This window comes from Pistacia vera, unplaced genomic scaffold (genome assembly GCF_008641045.1).
Source record: "Pistacia vera cultivar Batoury unplaced genomic scaffold, PisVer_v2 Contig4, whole genome shotgun sequence".
NCBI classification, from domain to species: Eukaryota; Viridiplantae; Streptophyta; class Magnoliopsida; order Sapindales; family Anacardiaceae; genus Pistacia; species Pistacia vera.
In genome coordinates this window covers 515,803-534,942 of record NW_022196223.1, presented here as the reverse complement: position 1 = coordinate 534,942, position 19,140 = coordinate 515,803, and the positions used below count along the sequence as shown (strand labels likewise).

Genomic DNA, 19,140 nt, shown 5'->3' with positions numbered 1-19,140 from the left:
TTGCCCATCGAACACCGCCGATCACTGCCTCATTTCCTAGGGTTTTTTTTTGCTTGATTGATGATTTGGGTGTAATTGTTTGGAATTGTTTCGTTGGAAATTGACTAGTGAAGTTGGTTTAGAAGTGCTTGTGGTTGTGTGTGATTGTTTTTCCAGTCGCCAGATTAGAAATGTTTGTGGTTGTGTGGATTGATTTCCCGGTCACCAGAATCAGAGGTGGCGAAAGAGAGAAGAAAAGAAGAGAATAAGGGAGAAGGGTGTTTTGCTCTTTACACTGTTTTATCATGTTACATAACGGATTTTCCTAACGAAACATAATGGTGGGTGGGAAAAGTGTCGTTTTGAAACTTGATGAGTGGGAAAAGTGTCATTTGGAAACTTGACGGGGTGGGAAAGTCGTATTAGGCCAAAACTTGGGTGGGAAAAAGTCATTTGCTCTTTAAATTCTCTATCAAACGGGCCCAAGTTTTTCATTATGGAAATTTTTTTAATTTTGTATCTTTAGTGTGGCAGCAATGCTATAGACACTGGAAATTGGTACCGAAAATTTGCATCAAAATACGTAGCACCTGAGACGGACGTCGCTACGTAGGACACGATAGAAGACTTTCGTAAATGGATGACAGTCTAACATTGTTGGACGGCCGTCTAGAAACTCATTCAGGAATTGACGACAAAAGGCACATTAATCCCTATTGAGTTTTCCCTTTGAACGAGATCTTCCTCTTCTCTCCTTCTTACGACTCTGATTTTGACTCAGCCTTCTTGCTACAAGAGCTTTTGCTGACTCATCTCTATTCTCTTTCTGATTCTTCTTCTGAATTTCATGATTGGACAGAGCAAAACAAACTTCTTCAAAGGACAATTTTTCTTTCCCATGAAGAAGTGTAATACTAAGATAGTCCAACTCATCTGGAAGAGATCCAATTAACAACATAGCCTTATGTTCATCTTTGAATGTTTCATACAAATTTAACAAATCAGCAATTAATCTATTAAATGTATCAATATGGCTACTGATATTCGTACCTGGTCTCAACTGAAGACAAAACAGTCTTTTCATCAAATAGAGCCGATTCTCATTACTTTTCTTCATGTATTTGTTTTCCAGCGCCTTCTATAACTTATTGGCAGAGGTCTCTTTCGTGAATGGATATTTCTACTCTCTACAAAGACATGAGCGAATCATCCCACACGCTTTTACATTCAACCTCACCTAGTCTTTCTCATAGATATCTTCTGGTTTTTCCTTCTCCAGAAAGATATCTAGATCCTGCTGATACAAGCTATCCATTACCTCACTCTGCCACAAGCCAAAATTATTTTGGCCATCAAATTTTTCAACATCAATTTTTGCATTTGAAACTGTTATCATCTTTACTGGCGCGGATGGTGGTGCCGCGGATGGTGATGCCTCTGACGATTAATCCTTAGTCAATGATGCCATTTATGCCTTACTCAATTGGCTTGGTAAACAAATTTCTCAATAACCAAGCTCCACAAATTATTATATTCAATAGCTAACCAACAAATCAACAATAGCCCTAGGTAGTAGTAAGTGCTGAAATGATTAAATACGCACCAGGAAAATTCCCATGAAACAATGGAGGGGTCACAAATGGTCCCACTTAAAATCCAGTCTCCTTAGACTTTTATCGTCTTTTTGACAGAATTTTCCTAGACATGCATATAACCATACAAATAGCTACTCACTGTCCTAAACATAGGCTTTGAAACCAATTGTTATGCAACGGAAACATAAACTCTAACTCTAACGATTAAATATAATAATAACAAGTAGTAAAGCATAAATAAATAGCCAAAATTAAATGCAAAAATAAAGAATACCAGGAATTAACGAGGTTTGGTATTGAAACCTACGTCCTCGGGCGCTGCAAAAGAAAACTCCATTATCTCCAAAACATTACAAATATTTGGGTAATACAACAAATACCCAAAACAAAGGGGAGATACAATAAAGCTTGCAAATTAAAGGGTCCTTAAAGAAAGAACCCTAAACAAAAGAAGTATAATGGAATTACAACTTGAGATACAAATAACAATGATTTAGGTCCTTATATATAGGCCCCAAAAGTTTCCCACTTTTCATTCCTAAACAATGTTTTAACTATTTATTTATATTTTACTATTTGTTATTATTATATTCAATAGCTAGAATTAGAGTTTATGTTTCCGTTACATAACAATAATAAAATTAATTAACCCTGTCTCACTCTATAACTACCCTTAGTCTTTATTTTTATAAATTAAAACTAAAACCGCGTGGACTTTTGATCACATGACTCAAGAACATGAAGTAACAAATTATTTGATCAGAACCTAGTGCAAGGAAAAAAAAAATCTTAGATTTGTTGAGTTGTTGTAGATCAGGAATTGATAAAGACTTCATGATTATCCTTATTATTATTTTATAATTGTTTACTTGTTAGATCACGAAATGATAGGCTAATGCGAAAAAGAAATTTGTTTTTCTTAATTCCAGCCGTCCTGCAGCTGCCGGTATTGGATTGGATAATACGATGCTCACAGCTGAAGATTTGATTTTGTCAAACACAACTTTAATTTACCAATTATTTACTTGGTATTGTTGGAGAAACGACATATTTTGATCAATAATAATACTCACAATCGCATTATATAGATGCCATAGGAGTTCAAGAGAATTAAATCAAAAGTGAGACATGTTATTGTCTTGTAACAATAGAAATACTGATGTAATTACAGAGTACTCGTTCAGCACTGTTTCATTGAGTAGAAATGCAGAAAAAAAAACTCTTATGAAAAGGTTCTGCAAGGAGCAGAATGAAACTCCATCCACGTCTACAAAGCTTCCAAAGATGACCAACAACTTGACGCTCACTTTTTGGCAAAACATAAGACCTTGACTCCCCCACTGCCACTTGAAGACTTTGCGGTGCTTTTCTTGTCTGTTTTGAAGTTAGAAGTAGCACCTTAAATATTACCTGACACATCAATGTTCGAAGTTTTAGGGCATTAACCTAAGCCCTCAGACAAACTGTGTGTGATTTGAGTTCTAGTTAGAGTCTTTTTTATATGAAGCATAGCTAACACCTGTGAGACATTTTCCTAATTGGGTATGTCTATTATCAAAAGGTTATGTATCTTCAAAAGGTCATGTACCTTCAAAAGGTTGTGTTTCTTGCGGCTTCACAATGCCAATAGTAGAGGCTAACTCGTAGAAGAAGAAGATCAAAAAAATTCTATAGAGCAAAAGTCGGATCAGCAGAGCACAATTTTTTCAGAATTTGCCGATGATTAGAGATTAGAATTTGAGCAACAGCCTGAAGCAGGATAGAGATGCGAAGCCCTTTACCTCAAGTGGTTCATTTTACAAGACATTGTCATTAGAAATCACCTCAACTAGAAGTTAGAGGCATTGTCTAACTGCATAAGCAGACATTCACTTGAGAAGGGTCCCTTTCTTTTTGGAGTTTCAGATATCTTTAAACCAAGCTGTTGCAGGAAAGGGTGGAACATAACCAGACTAGGGAGAATTTTCCTCGGAAATTGTCCGATTCAGCATACTAGTCCTCTCGTAGTTGCTGTTTCTCCTAGAAGTCTTGGTTTTCGCCCTAATTAAAAGAGAATGACAAATTAAGTTGATATCCAGGGAAAACATCATAAACAAGTCTGCGGAAGGAGAGAAGGAACAAGGATTCTCACCACAAGCTTGATCTTGAGCAAATCTTCACCAACTCAAAAGTCACATGCCACAGACTCTGTTCTGCCTCAACTGTCCTTTGAAACTATAAAATCATAACATGGCAAGAAAATCATGATTCCATAAGGTAGGATCCACTTTCATTGTCCTCTCAATGTACCCTTCGATATCGGAAATAATACCAATTTGGCTGCTGAAACAGAGAAATGACAAGGGCATGGGTATACACATATGCTTACATGATGTAAGGAAGAATATGGCAGAAGAGACAAGACCCCAAAGGAAAAAAATGATGCCTCTGCTATCAGGAACCTCTTTTAAAGTCCACCTCATCAAGAGACGAACTGATATCTGAAAAAAAAAAAAAAAAAAAAAAAAAAAACCTAGTAGTTTTGTCTGATATCATTAATTATGTTGCAAATATCAGAATTTGAATATGTTCAAAGAATCAATGAGGTGGAAAAGCAGTTCAGTTCAAGAGCAGAGATGAAAACTTCATTTACGCATGTTTATACGTCAATGCCAGTGAGCCCACTTAAGTTTCGATTCAGCATTCATCAGTTGGTCTACTTCCTTTCTCACTTCAAGAACAGAAATGGACATTTGAGAGCTGAGACAGTTGTGACCTAATGAAGGCTGGTATTAAACTCCACATCTGCAAATTAGAATTGAAGATGGTAACCAATTAAGGCAATGAAATAATAAAAATTATTTAAAACTCAACTGTTAGGTACCAATGAGAACAATGTGATCACCAATTACATAAAACATCATACAGATTAATACATCTATTTAGTTTCAATTTATAAGTAAAATTTCGACCCCTCTGATTAATACCGTACAAGGTATATATTAGAACACATTCAAACAACCATGTTAGAGTAAATTAATCATTTTATTTGTATCAAAATTTTCACTACAAAGCTGCTTGTAGTAGGCCTACATATATAAGCTTTGGAGACAGAAGAGAGTACTGTGTTAGACCTTACCAAAAAATGATCACATGGAATAAGGTCCATGTTTGAACAGCAAAATGATGCTTTCTTGTTTTTAAATAACAACATGAACTGCTTAAATTAGAGCTCAAAATGGAAGATAGGAAGAAGGGAAGAAATACCATTTAATTACTTAAATTATCTTATTCATAACAGAGGAAGCAAATATTCACAACAGGTAATGGCAAAAGCTGTCATTAACAATATAAATTGGCATTGCAAGCTCAGAATAGGCTCAAAATACAAGATTGAATTGGAGAGAGAACAATCTGATCATCAACTGCTTAAGCAGCAATACAGAAAGACGAAAAGTCCCAAAACTTCACTGATCCCTTTCTACTTGACTTTGTCAGTAGTCATCTCCTAAAAAGAAAAAAATAACACACTTCATATAGACAAAAGTAATTATGATAGTGCCCAGATGGCAGTTGGAGACATAGTCGACTGAAAGCGGACTTCTGGTATGAAGCTGCTATTTCTGGGAGACATCAACGAGTTAGAGCTCCAAAACTCGCTGAGGAGTGTGTCTATTTGCTTCAGTCTTTGATCTCTTTAAACCAAGGCTGCTGTGAGAAGGGTGGCATATATGCTTCCTCACCAATTGTAACATTTGGAATTAACAACTCTGTTGTAATTTTTGTTACTCATTGAAGTCCTGATTTTCATCCAAAAGAAAAAAGAAGATCAATTATGTAGAGATTGAAGTCAATAATCCCGGAGTAACATAGTAACCAGTAAACAGTGTGTACAAGGAATATGGTCACTAACCACAGACTTGAACATATCTTTAACCAGCTCCTGATTCACAGGCTTGCAGAGGTTTGGCCTCAACAAGGATATGCAGAGGTTCATCTCGTCCTCTGAAAAAAATCAAAAGAATGACATATTAATTAGATATTCTAAATAATAAAGAAGGCAAAATGCTGGGAAAACAAAGTAAACAAAGTTTGCGTAAGGGGAGAAGGAACACTGTGACAGAGGATCATAAATTACATACACCAATGTAAATCAATTCAATTGAGAAAAAAAAAAAAAAAAAAATGAAAAACTAGAGGTGCAACATTGGACTTGCAGGTAATACATAGGTAAGCAAGCAAGCAAGAGTATGCTCAAGAAGAAGCTCACCGTTCGGATTGCCGTGTTGATAGACTATAATGCACTAGGGAGTGTAACATAATAAACTGTCAACTATGCTAAGAATTTGAAATGTTACTTGTGAAAGAAACAAACGGATCAGGTGTTATAAACATAAACATTAACATAATTAACACCATGCTTACCATAAACATGGATATCAGGGAAGTGGGCTAAATAAAAAATGAAACTAACTTACTAAAGGAATTAGTGCTGGGAATACAAAGTAGATAAGTTTGCGTTAGGAGAGAAGGAAATCTTCAAGTAGTACACAAGTAGCATGCTTGCAGAGATTCTGCCTCAACTATTTCAACTAGTACTTCTACCACAAAAAGGATGTTCACAGTCTCATTATGATGTGCATAGCCAGGTTTTCTTCCTGCAAATTCACCCTGAAAGAATGACAGGATAGCAAATTAAAATTGATGTTCATATGACAAGAAGCAGGGGCGGAGCCAAAAAAATTTCTTTTGGGGGTCTAAGTGTCCATCTTCAACGAATAAAGGGGTTTAAAGTATTAAAAATAAATTTCGAAAGCTGCTCTAATGGGAGCTAAAGTGTCGGGTTCAGCGAATGGGGTGGAGAAAAGGTTGAAAAGTGAATATTTAAGAGTAGAAATGATATACTCCTATGTAACTTTTGAAAATTTTGTGACACAATTTTCACCACTGACAAGAAAAAGTGAGTACTTGCTTCCCAATTTAAAAAGAAGTATGGGAAATCAAGCTCATACAAAAAACCACAAATGTTTCATAATTTGCTAAAGATTTGATACATATTTCGATTTTTAACATGGTATCAAAACAGATTCTGATTTTTAACAGGGTATTAGAGCTTATACCTACGAGAGAAGGGGACAGTTTGGGTAGGAACCACAATTCAATTCCCTCACAACAATCCCCATTATCGTATCATTAGAAAATATGGTATGGAACTGCAGAAACTAACACAAGCTTCAAAACCGACTAAGAAGGTTTACCATATGGGACACAAACACACATGGGAAAACCTTCCTCAAAAATTATACAATTAAGTATTATTAGCTTTCTCGTAATTGCAGTTAATCATATAGGTCTTGGTTTTCACCCTAAATAAAAGAGAAAGAGACAAATTAAGTAGACAAATCGGCACAAGGAGAGAAGGAATAAGGATTCTCACCACAAGCTTGACTCTTGGGCAAATCTTCAACAACTGAAAGTCACATGCCACAGATGTTCTGTTTTGCCTCAACTATTTCAATCGGTAGTAGTACTGCATCGACAATGACGTGGAGGTTTTCTTCCTGTTATTTTGTTCCATAGGAAACAAACAACACAAGAATTTAACATTGTGTGTTCATGAGGCATATTGTAATACCACGTTCTTAATGAGCTATGAACATTAAAATAAGTTAGTGATAACTTTTCCTTTAACCAAAGAAAAACAGAGGATTAAAATTTCAAGCAATTTGATAATAAAGTAAAAGAAGCAGCAATTTTAGGCAGAGTATGATTATGTTTACCATTGTGATTGATTGGAGTTGGGAGTTCAGATATTCTTGCATGTGGAAGTGGAACACAATAAACACCCACTTGTTATATAATTATTGTTAAAGCAAACAGGATTTAGGTGTTCTACTTCACATACCTCAAGAGCTAATTCTCTGGATTTTGAGACTACGTAGAGCTTGTTCTTCCCTCCTTTTCTACATCTTTACAAAATACTGATTTCAGGGATATGGGCAATCTTCGACCACTCTTGTCCTTCATCCTTCTTACACCGTTCTTTTAACAGATCGCAATCCGTAATCCTTAATTCCAAAAGTGATGATGGGAGGCCCTCCTCTGGAAAGGATATAAGATCCGGACATTGATAGATGTCTAATTCTTGAAGAGAGGTGAGATTTTGAAAAGCTTTGGAAGATAGGTATTTTAATTTTGGGAATTCACGAATGAACAGCTGTGTTAAAAAGGGCGGCAACATCCCTTCTTCAGGAAAAGATTCTGCAACTGAGCCTTCATCAGTCCAGTGAGAGGTAAGAAAGTGATCGTACAATCCCCACTCAATCCGGAGGTATTTAAGAGAGGTGAGCTTGTGCAATCCCCACTCCATCAGTGGCTTACAGATAGTCGGACCTCCGACTGTAAGTGATGTGAGGCTGGTGGGGAGACCTTCTTCTGGAAATGTTATTCTTGGACAACGGGATATCGTCAATTTTTGAAGAGAGTTGAGGGTGTGGATGCCATTGGGTAGAGCTTTAAGATTGCCACAACCAGATATATAGACTTCTCGGATTGTGCTGGGAAGCCTTTGATCAGGGAAGGAAAAAAGACTATCACATCTAGTTATGCGAATCTTACGAAGAAAATTAAGTTCGTGTAAACCCTCTGGTAGGCATTTAAGATTATCACAAAAGCTCATATAAATATCTTGGAGAGCCATGTTTTTGGGGAACCTTTTTGCTATTAGCTCTAATTTTTCACAGAAACTAACCATGAGGTTTTCAAGTGCTTCAGTTGGTTGGTTTTCTAACAATAAGATCGGGAGTTTTGGGCAGTTGTCAATTTTGAGGTTCTTAAGTTTAGTAAGTGACAGACCTTTCGATGACAAACAAGCGAGAGATGAGCACATGCTGATGTCCAAGTCTTCTAGCTGAGATATTCTAGAGTTGTCAATGTTCTCTCTGTGCGTCACTGAAGAAGAAGATAGAGAAGAAGTGCCAACATCTTCTGTATCATCCAACAAACACTTCAATTTCTTACAACGATATACTGATAGCTTTCTCAGAGATGAAGGAAGCTGACCTCTCACAATGCATGTCAAAGAATCACAATTGTCAATTACTAAACTTTCAAGGCGCTCAAGCGTCTTAGGTAACTGACGTGCTGATGATAAACTCATGAGCGATGAGCAATCGGTGATCTTCAGATTAAAAAGCCGAGTGTCCATCAGTGAAGAAGAGGAAGATGAAGTGCCCACTTCTCTATCATAAAACAGATATTGCAATTTCTCACAGAGAACAATCTCAAGTGTCTCCAAGAAAGTTAAAGACTCAGATAAATCTCCAAGCCAATCTGGAAATTGTGTGCCACCATATCGTTCGATGCAGAGCTTTTTCAGATTTTTGTGAGGTCTTAATATATCAAGTACATTTTTCTGTACTTCCTCACTTTGACACTCTTTATCACCATTGCTACAATCCCAATCTAGCCGTAACTCGTCTAGCTTCTCCTTGTCACTTAATATTGCTTCTCGCGAAAGTGAGGTAGCATTTTTTAATTTTGAAATATAAAGCTTTCCACGAAGAAACTTGAAGTTACTTAAAACATCCAAACTAGATCTAATTTCTTTGCCCACGACAAAATTAGATAATGTTCGAAGATTCTTCCAATTTTCCATTCCCAATGGCATCTCTACTAGATTTACTCCTTGGATATTAAGATGGCTTAGATTGATCAAATTTCCCATAGGAGGTAATTTTTTGATTAATCTACACCATCTTAGTTGCAAAACCTCTAAGTTGATTAATGAATTCATTGACTCAGGTAGGCTTGTAATAGCGGTGTTTGAAAGGCATAGGTACCTCAAATGTTTCAAATCTCCAATTGTATCAGGTAAACTAATGATTGGAGCACTCCTTAACATATAAAAATCACTCTTTAGAGACAACACCCTCAATTTTTTGAATTTTGGAAAAAAAATTGGAAAATCTATACCAGATGCAACATAGTTGACTTCAAAGATTGTCCTCAAGTTCACAGCTTCATGAATTGCTTCAAATTTTGTGTAAGACAAGTGGTGAGTCGACAAGTGGCGAATCTTTTTTAATGCTTCTGATTGGTTGTTGATCATCAATTCATCCTCCAATCTAAAACTTGTGTCTCCAGAAGCCCATTTTGCTAGATCATTAACAAGATCATGCATTACATAAGTAGAATGGGACATATTGCTTGCTTTCTGAAAAAGTGATCTTGATAACAGATCTTGAAAATATTCACCACCTACATCTTCTAATTCTTGATTGTATTTTGACTCTTGAATTAGACCTTCTGCCATCCACAAAAGGACAAGCTCCTCCTCTTTGAATTCATAATTCTTCGGAAAAATTGCACAATATGCAAAACATCTTTTAAGATGGGAAGGAAGATGGTGGTAGCTTAATTTTAACACCATCGGAATCTCACTATGCTTACTTGAGTTCAACGTATCTTCCCATATTTTACTGTCTAAAATATCTTTCCACTTACTTTCTCTTTGCTCACAACGTAGAAGGCCACCAAGAGTCCTAGCAGCCAAGGGCAAGCCACTGCACTTTGAGGCTACTTTTTGACGAATATATTCCAAATTTGTAAATTTGGCAATATCTCTATTCTCGAATGCATGTTTGGCGAACACGGACCAGCAGTCTTCTTCCGATAAGAGCTCCACATTATGATGTTCAATGGATCCAGTCATTGTTGATACAACATTGAGGTTGCGTGTTGTAACAATTGTCCTACTCCCTGGTGCTCCTGCCATGAAGGGAGTTTTTAGGATTTCCCAGTTACCATAATCCTCATTCCAGACGTCATCCAAGACAAGCAAGAATTTTTTGCCAACTACTTGAGAACTTAGTTTAACTTGTAGTTGGTTAAGAGTCTCCACATCGGAAGACTTGGAAGTTATCTCCTCCAAAATTGCCTTGTAGATCTTTTGAACATCAAAATTATCATGATCCGAAACACAAACCCATACTTTTGGGTCAAAATCTTTCACTGCCTTGTCGTTGAACACTTCGCGAGCAAGTGTTGTTTTGCCAATTCCTCCTATTCCAACAATGGGTATTACATGAATGTTGGCATCACTTGGTTTATCCTGCAACATCATTTCAAGTAGTTTGGCTTTATCATCATCTCTACCAATAACAGCAGGTTCAAGTTGCAAGGATGTAGTTGGTAGTCTTTGTGGTACAGCAGTTGATGTCCCTCCAGCAATCTCTTTCAACCCAAGACAATCTCTTTGTTCACAAAGATCTTCCAAACGGTCAGTTATCTCTTCCATCTCCGACTCCATGTGACGGTTGGACATCAAAGAAGAGAGATAACCAGTAAAGCTGTTCGTTGGCTGGTCTGTAATCATCAATTTGCGCTCTGCAAGTTGAGTGGCATATTCATCCAGAATATCTTCTACATCATAAGCCAAGTCTTTTAGATCATCCAACCAGATTTTCACTGCCGGGTTGGTTAGTTGCTTCTCTTCTGCGTCGTTAAGTACTGCTTGAATCATCGATAACTTTTTCCTCCACTGCTTTATCACTGAATCTATCCCAGATTCACGTAGAAAGGACAGCAACCTACGATCCGCCAATCTGTCAAAAAACACCTGGAGGAACGCACCCAGAAACACCTCTCCCACTGCCATGATTCTGGTCGAGTCTGTGAAAGAAAAGAAAGGATTGTTAGAAGGAAGCGGCAGGCAAGAGAGAGTCATGACAATATCAACAAAACTGTCCAATAAACTATATTCTATTCCGGAGTAATATGATATACTAACACTTGATGATCGATCTTGTGGCCTAAAAAAGAAGACAAAAGGTAAAAAGCAAAAGAGAGATTTTAATTTTTTTTATCTAAAAAAGGGGACAACATATTTAACATGTTCTCTCAACTTCTCTTTTATGAAAACGAAAACGAAAATGTAAATTTCTTAAATTTTTAGAAAATCTAATTTTAGAAGTTGAGATGAAATTCTGGTGTTAACTTAATCAAATAAGTTTCACTGTATTATTAATGATTTCAAAAGTTAATTTCACTTTTATAATTTTCAACTTCTCTTTTATGCAAATGAAAAATAACAAAATATTTTTTTTTTTCCAACCAGTTCAAAATTAGGACATATTCATAAAATTATATGTCCTAAATTTTTTATGATTTAAAAATATTTCTAAAAAAAAGAAAAAAAGAAAGAGGGTGTTTATAATGAAAGTACTTGTAATGAAAGAGGGTGATAATAAACATTTGAGTACTTGTAATAATAAAAGTAAACATAAACATTTAAATACTTACACAATTAAGTAAATTGAAGCAGAGATTCCCACAGAATTTCAGAGCTAGAGCTAGAAAGGCTGAGCGAATATGAGAGAAATATAGACACAAATAACCATGAATGGTATCAAAATTAACGATAATGAATTTAAAGGGAAGAAGATGGACTCTGGTGTTTTCAGAAATGGTTAATAAAATTAATTAACCCTGTCTCACTCTATAACTACCCTTAGTCTTTATTTTTATAAATTAAAACTATAACCGCGTGGACTTTTGATGACATGATCCAAGAACAAGAAGTAACAAATTATTTGATCAGAACCTAGTATTAACCTTGTGCAAGGAAAAAAGAAATCTTAGATTTGTTGAGTTGTTGTTGTAGATCAGGAATTGATAAAGATTTTATGATTATCCTTATTATTATTTTATAATTGTTGACTCGTTAGATCACGAAATGATTGACTAATGCGAAAAAGAAATTTGTTTTTCTTAATTCCTGCCGTCCTGCAGCTGCCGGTATTGGATTGGATAATACCATCCACGTCTAAAGCTTCAAAAGATGACCAATAACTTAACGCCGCTTTTTGGCAAAACATAAGACCTTGACTCCCCCACTGCCACTTGAAGACTTTGCGGTGCTTTTCTTGTCTGTTTTGAAGCAGCACCTTAAATATTACCTGACACATCAATGTTCGAAGTTTTAGGGCATTAACCTAGGCCATTATACAAACTCTGTGTGATTTGTGTTCTAGTTAAAGTCTTACTATATGAAGCAGAGCTAACACCAACATATTCCTGTCATGTCTTGCGGCTTCACAATGCCAATAGTAAAGGCTAACTCGTAGAAGAAGAACATCAAAAAATTTTTATAAAGCAAAAGTCGATCAGCAGAGCACAGATTTTTCAAAATTTGCCAATGATTAGCCTAAAGCAAGATAGAGATGCGAAGCCCTGCACCTCAACTGGTTCATTTTACAAGACATTGTCATTAGAAATCACCTCAACTAGTGAAGTTAGAGGCATTGTCTGACTGCATAAGCAGACATTCCCTTGAGGAGGGTCCCTTTTTTTTGGAGTTTCAGATATCTTTAAACCAATGTTGTTGCAGGAAAGGGTGGAACTGTTGAAACATAGATAATTTGCTGGAAATTCAGTTGAGAGTTAGTTTGATCTTTTGAATATGTTTTGGCGCCAAGCAGCTGCTGGAATCCTACATGTCTACCGAAATTGAAGCTGCTGTAGTAGCTGTTTTTAATGACATGTTTAGGTGAAATTTAGCTTAGATTAAGGTTGTATTAAGTTGGCAACTTTGTTTTAAATTTTAAAAGTCTGAATGGTTGTTGCAGTTGGTAAAACAGTATGCCTTTGTTGTATATAATGTAAGTTGTAGTGTAATGAAAATATAAGTTTAACTCTTTTCATTCTCTCCTCATCTTTCCTTAGAGTTCACCGGCTCTTAAAAAACCCAACAAATGGTATTAGAGCCACACACAAAAACAACCTGAAATCTCTCTCTCTTGCAGTCAATCTTCAACTGCAACTCAAGAACACCTCCCATCTTAGCCCAAAAATAGCATGCATCTGCTCTCTTATTTTCTTGTGTCAGACACAAAAATTGAAACAATGGCTGCTCAAACAACCTTGATGTCACCCCCAATGTTTAATGGGAAACATTACCATCTATGGGCTGTAAAGATGAAAGCCTTCCTCCGGGCTGTGGTAGTATATGGAAGAAAACAGGCAGCCACCTCCATTAGGGACCAAATCCTACCCTTAATCAGATGAGACTATATGAGGAAGAAACAACCAAAGCACTGAGAGCCCTTTTCCACATTCATGTGTTGTAACAGACTTTGCATTCACAAGGATCATGGCATATGAGACTCCAAAAGAGGCATGGGATAAGCTGAGAGAAGAGTACATGGGCAGCACCACAACAAGGTATATGCAGGTGCTAAATTTAAGGAGAGAGTTTGAGATGTAGAGGATGCAAGAATCAAATAAGGTTAAGGACTATGTTGACAGATTGATAAGTGTTGTCAACAAGATAAGGCTGCTAGGAGTGGATTCGACAGACAGGAGAGTGGTAGAGAAAGTTCTGGTCAGCCTACTTGAAAGATTTGATCCAAAATCTCATCTCTAGAGGACTCAAGAGACATGGGGCAGGTTACACTCATAGAGTTGGTTCATGCACTGCAAGCACAAGAGCAAAAAAGGCTATTGAGGCAAGAAGATATAGGTAAGGTTGCAATGATGGCAACTCACAAAACCAAATCAGCTAAAGGGAACAATAGGAGGTATGCCGATGAGAAGAAGGGGAAAGAAAGGAGCAATAGCCAATGGGGAAAACCAGATAGGATGAAGGAATATCCACCTTGCTCCCACTGTAAAAGGAAGGGGCATTCTGAAAAAAGATGCTGGTTTAGGCTAGGAATACAGTGCAGGGCTTGTAACAATTTGGTCATATAGAGAGGGTATGCAAGAACAGAGGAGAGCGCCCCTAATAGCAAGCACAAGTGATAGATGACCAGCAACCTGAACAAGGGGTAGATCAGTTGTTTATGGCCTCCTACAGTGCACCACCAACATTCTATGATGGTTGGCTGGTTGACAGGTGGTGTACAAACCATATGACACCACATCTGCATGATTTTGTTAGATTAAACTCAACACATCGATCCAGGATTAAAATTACAAATGGTGACTATGTTGAAGCAAAGGGGAAGGGAGATGTTGCAATTCAGACCTTCACAAGTATAAAACTCATCTTAAATGTACTCAATGCACCCTAAATCACTTAAAGCCTTTTAAGTGTAGGACAAATGCTAGAAAGCCATTATGTCTTGCATTTTGAAAATCATATCTGCCAAATTCTAGACAGTAAGGCGTGTGAGTTAATGAGAGTCAAAATAGTGGGAAAAAGCTTTCCCATCAAGCTGAAAAAAACTGAACATAGAGCCTGCAGTGTACAAGTAGATGAGTTTGTGAAATGGCATAAGAGACTTGGCCATATTCATTACCAAGGTCTCAAGGAAATTCAGACCAAGAAACTGGTCCAAAATCTACCAGAATTAGAGGAGAGTAATACCATATGTCAAGCCTGTCAACTTGGCAAGTTAAGTAGGCAATCCTTCCCTGCAAACCAAGCCTAGAGAGCAATTGAAAAACTGCAGCTCATTCATACAGATGTATGTGGTCCTATGGAAACTTAGTCATTGAGTGGAAATAGGTATTTTGTGTTGTTTATTGATGACCATTCTAGGATGTGTTGGGTGTATTTTCTTAAGCAAAAAGGAGAAGTTGCAGGCGTATTCAAGTAGTTTAAGCTGCTGGTGGAAAATCAAGCTCGAAAAACTATAAAAATCTTGAGAAGTGATAATGGTACAGAATACACTTCTCAAGAGTCTGAACAAGTGTGCAAGGATGCTAGAATCAAGCATCAATACAATAGCCCCTACACTCTACAGCAAAATGGAGTTAGTGAGAGGAAGAATAGATCAGTTGAGAAGAAGTTGCCAAAGAAATTTTGAGTAGAAACTATCAATACAGTAGTGTTTCTGCTCAATAGGCTTCCTACAAAAGCCTTAGACAACGAAACACCCTATGAAGCATGGTATGGAGTTAAACCAGCAGTGGATATGCTCAAAATATTCAGAAGTATATGCTACATTCTGGTTCCAGTAGCAAAAACATTCAAGCTGGATGAAAAGGCTTTAATTGGCATTTTTATAGGCTATAGTAGTCAATCTAAAGCCAATAGGGTGTATGTTCCAGAAACCAAAAAAATTTAGATTTCGAAGGATGTCAAAATTGATGAGGATGGAGTATGGAATTAGAAAGAAAATAGAGCTGATGTGGAGACAAAACTAGGCTGGACAGAAGTTGCTGATGATTAGATTTATGATGATGTTGAGAGTGATGCAGAAGAAGAAGTTTCAGTTAGAGGTACCAGACCTTTAGCTGAGGTTTATGAGAGATGTAACATAGCCTCACTTGAGCCAACATGTTACTCTGAGGCTGCAAAATCAGAAATTTGTAGATCTGCCATGAAGGAGGAGCTTGCAATGATTGAGAAGAATCAAACTTGGAACCTAGTGGACAGATCTCAGAACAAGAAAGTGATCCAAGTTAAATGGATTTTCAAGAAGAAGCTCAATCCAGATGGTTCAGTCCTTAAGCACAAAGCAAAGCTAGTTGTCAAAGGTTTTGCTCAGTAGTATGGAGTTGATTTTCTGGACACCTTTGCACCAGTTGCAAGGCATGACACAATCAGGTTATTACTTGCAATGGCAACCCAATTTGCATGGAAAATATTTCAGTTGGGCATCAAATCTGCATTCCTAAATGGATGGCTAAATGAGGAGATATATGTTGAACAACTGGAAGGGTACAAAATCAAGGGAAAGTAAGACAAAGTCTATCTCCTAAGGAAGGCCTTGTATGGCCTGAAACAGGCACCAAGAGGTACAGCAAAATAAATGATCATTTGCTGAGTTTGGATTTTGTAAGAAGTCCAAATGAACACACATTGTATGTTAGGGAGATTGATGAGGATGTTATGATTATCTCCTTGTATGTTGATGATCTACTTGTGATAGGGAGCAAACCAATTCAGCCGGAGGAATTCAAGAGATCCATGCTTGATGAGTTTGAGATGACAAATTTAGGTGAAATGGCTTACTTTCTTGGGATGCAGGTTCATCAAAGCTCAGTTGGAATTTTTGTTAATCAAGAGAAGTATGCAATTGAAGTTTTAAGGAAATTCAATATGGAAAACTGCAAATTAGTGGATGTTCCTCTGGTTCCAAATCTGAAGCTATCAAAGGATGATAATGCAGAGAGTGTTGATGAGGGATAGTACAGAAGCTTGGTTGGCTACTTGCTGTACCTAACAGCAACCAAGCTTGATATCATGTTTGCAACTAGCTTACTGTCCAGGTTCATGAATCATTCCAAGGAAACACATTTTAAAGGTACAAAAAGAGTGCTCAGGTATGTGAAAGGGAGCACCAACTTTGGAGTATGGTTTAGGAGGTCAGAAAACTTTAGCCTAAAAGAATTCTCTGATAGTGACTAGGGTGGTTCTGTGGAAGATAGGAAGAGCACTTCAGGGTATGCTTTCTTCTTGAATCATGGTGCAATTTGTTGGTTGTCAAAAAAGCAAGAAACAGTTGCACAATCCACAGCAGAAGCAGAATACATTGCGGCTGCAGCTGTTGTGAACCAAGCTGTTTGGTTGAGAAAAATCCTGGAAGATTTGAAGCTGAAGCAGAGGCATCCTATTGTGATAATGCGTGACAATTAGTTGGCTGTGGCTATGGCTAAGAATCCAGTCCATCATGGGAGAACTAAACATATAAAGATCAAATTCCATGCAGTGAGAGAAGTTGAGCAAGAAGGGGAAGTAAAACTAGTCTACTGCAATGGTGATGATCAAGTGGCTGACATCCTAACTAAGGGATTATCCAAAACCAAGTTTGAAGGCTTCAGGATCAAACTTGGTGTTTCCAGCAAAATTATCAAGGAGGAGTGTTGAAACATTGATAATTTGCTGGAAATTCAGTTAAGAGTTAGTTTGGTTTTTTGAATATGTTTTGGCGCCAAGCAGTTGCTGCATTGTTCCATGTCTGCTTAAATTGAAGCTGCTGTAGTAGTTGTTTTTAGTGACATGTTTAGGTGAAATTCAGCTTAGATTAAGATGCCAACTTTGTTTTAAATTTTAAAAGTCTGAATGGTTGTTGCAGTTGGTAAAACAGTATGCCTTTGTTGTATATAATGCAAGTTGCAGTGTAATGAAAATATTAGTTCAACTCTTTTCATTCTCTCCTCATCTTTCCTTAGAGTTCACCGGCTCTTAAAAAAACCAACAGGAACATAACCAGACTAGGAAGAATTTTTCTTGGACATTGTCCGATTCAGCATACTAGCCCTCTCATAGTTGCTGTTTCACATAAAAGTCTTGGTTTTCGCCCTAATTAAAAGATAGTGACAAATTTAGTTGATATCAAGGGAAAACATCTTAAACAAGTCTGCGGAAGGAGAGAAGAAACAAGGATTCCCACCACAAGCTTGATCTTGAGCAAATCTTTACTAACTCAAAAGTCACATGCCACAGACGCTCTGTTTTGCCTCAACTATCCTGTGAAACTATAAAATCATAACATGGCAAGAGAGTCAAGATTCCATAAGGTAGGTTTTTTGGGCCGAAATATCCACTTTCATTGTCCTCTCAACAAGAGCTAATGAGCTGAGTACCTTCAGAGCCAGTTTTGAGTTGATGAGGGCTACATAAATCCTGAACTCTGCACATTAAGGCACTTATAAGAAAGAAATCAGAAATAATACCAATTTGGCTGCTGAAACAGAGAAATGATAAGGGCCATTTGTTATCACAATATGCTTCCATTAGTTGAGGAAGAATGAGGCAGAAGAGACAAGACCTCAAAGGAAAGAAAAAAAATAAAAAATGATGCCTCTGCTATCAGGAACCTCCTTTAAAGTCCACCTCATCAATGAGACGAAAAGATAATCTGAAATAAACCTATTAGTATGGCGAAACTTGAGTTTTGTATGATATCATTAATTATGTTGCAAATATCAGAATTTGAATATGTTCACAAGTTTCTTTTGGTTACCTTTCAGCCACAATAGTTCAAAGAATCAATGAGGTGAAAAAGCAGTTCAGTTCAAGAGCAGAGATGAAAACTTCATTTACACATGTTTACACAAGTTTCGATTCAGCATTCGTCAGTTGGACTACTTCCTTTCTCACTTCAAGAAAAGAGATGGACATTTGAGAGCTGAGACAGTTGTGACCTAATGAAGGCTGGTATTAAATTCCATATCTGCAAATTAGAATTGAAGATGGTAGCCAATTAAGGCCATGAAATAATAAAAATTATTTAAAACTCAACTGTTAGTTACCGATGAGAACAATGTGATCACCAATTACATAAAGCATCATACAGATTAATACATCTATTTAGTTTCAATTTATAAGTAGAATTTCAACCCCTCAGATTAATACCATACAAAGTATATATTATAACACATTCAAACAACCATGTTAGAGTAAATTAATCATTTATTTCTATCAACTGCTTGTAATAGGCCTACATAAATAAGCGTTGGAGACAGAACAGAGTAGTACCAAAAATGACCACATGGAATAAGGTCCATGTTTGAAAAGCAATATTGGCATTAGAAGCTCAGAATGGGCTCAAAATATAAGAGTGAATTGAAGAGAGAACAATCTGATAATCAACTGCCTAAAGCAGCAATACAGAAAGACGGGAGTCCCGAAACT

General features: G+C 36.9%; 1 protein-coding gene and 1 long non-coding RNA gene across 2 annotated transcripts; both read right to left on the bottom strand.

Annotated features, from left to right (window-relative positions):
• Positions 1 to 4,858: 4,858 nt before the first annotated feature.
• LOC116141469 lies at positions 4,859 to 7,369 on the bottom strand. Its single transcript, XR_004129812.1, has 3 exons — positions 7,334 to 7,369; positions 5,467 to 6,224; positions 4,859 to 5,353 (listed from the first exon to the last, which is right to left on the bottom strand). It is a non-coding gene; the product is annotated as an uncharacterized LOC116141469 (long non-coding RNA).
• Positions 7,370 to 7,524: 155 nt separating this feature from the next.
• On the bottom strand, positions 7,525 to 11,211 carry LOC116141489 (putative disease resistance RPP13-like protein 1). The gene has a single exon (XM_031426995.1). The coding sequence runs from the start codon at positions 11,209 to 11,211 to the stop codon at positions 7,525 to 7,527; it is 3,687 nt and encodes a 1,228-aa protein (XP_031282855.1).
• Between the last annotated feature and the right edge of the window lie 7,929 nt (positions 11,212 to 19,140).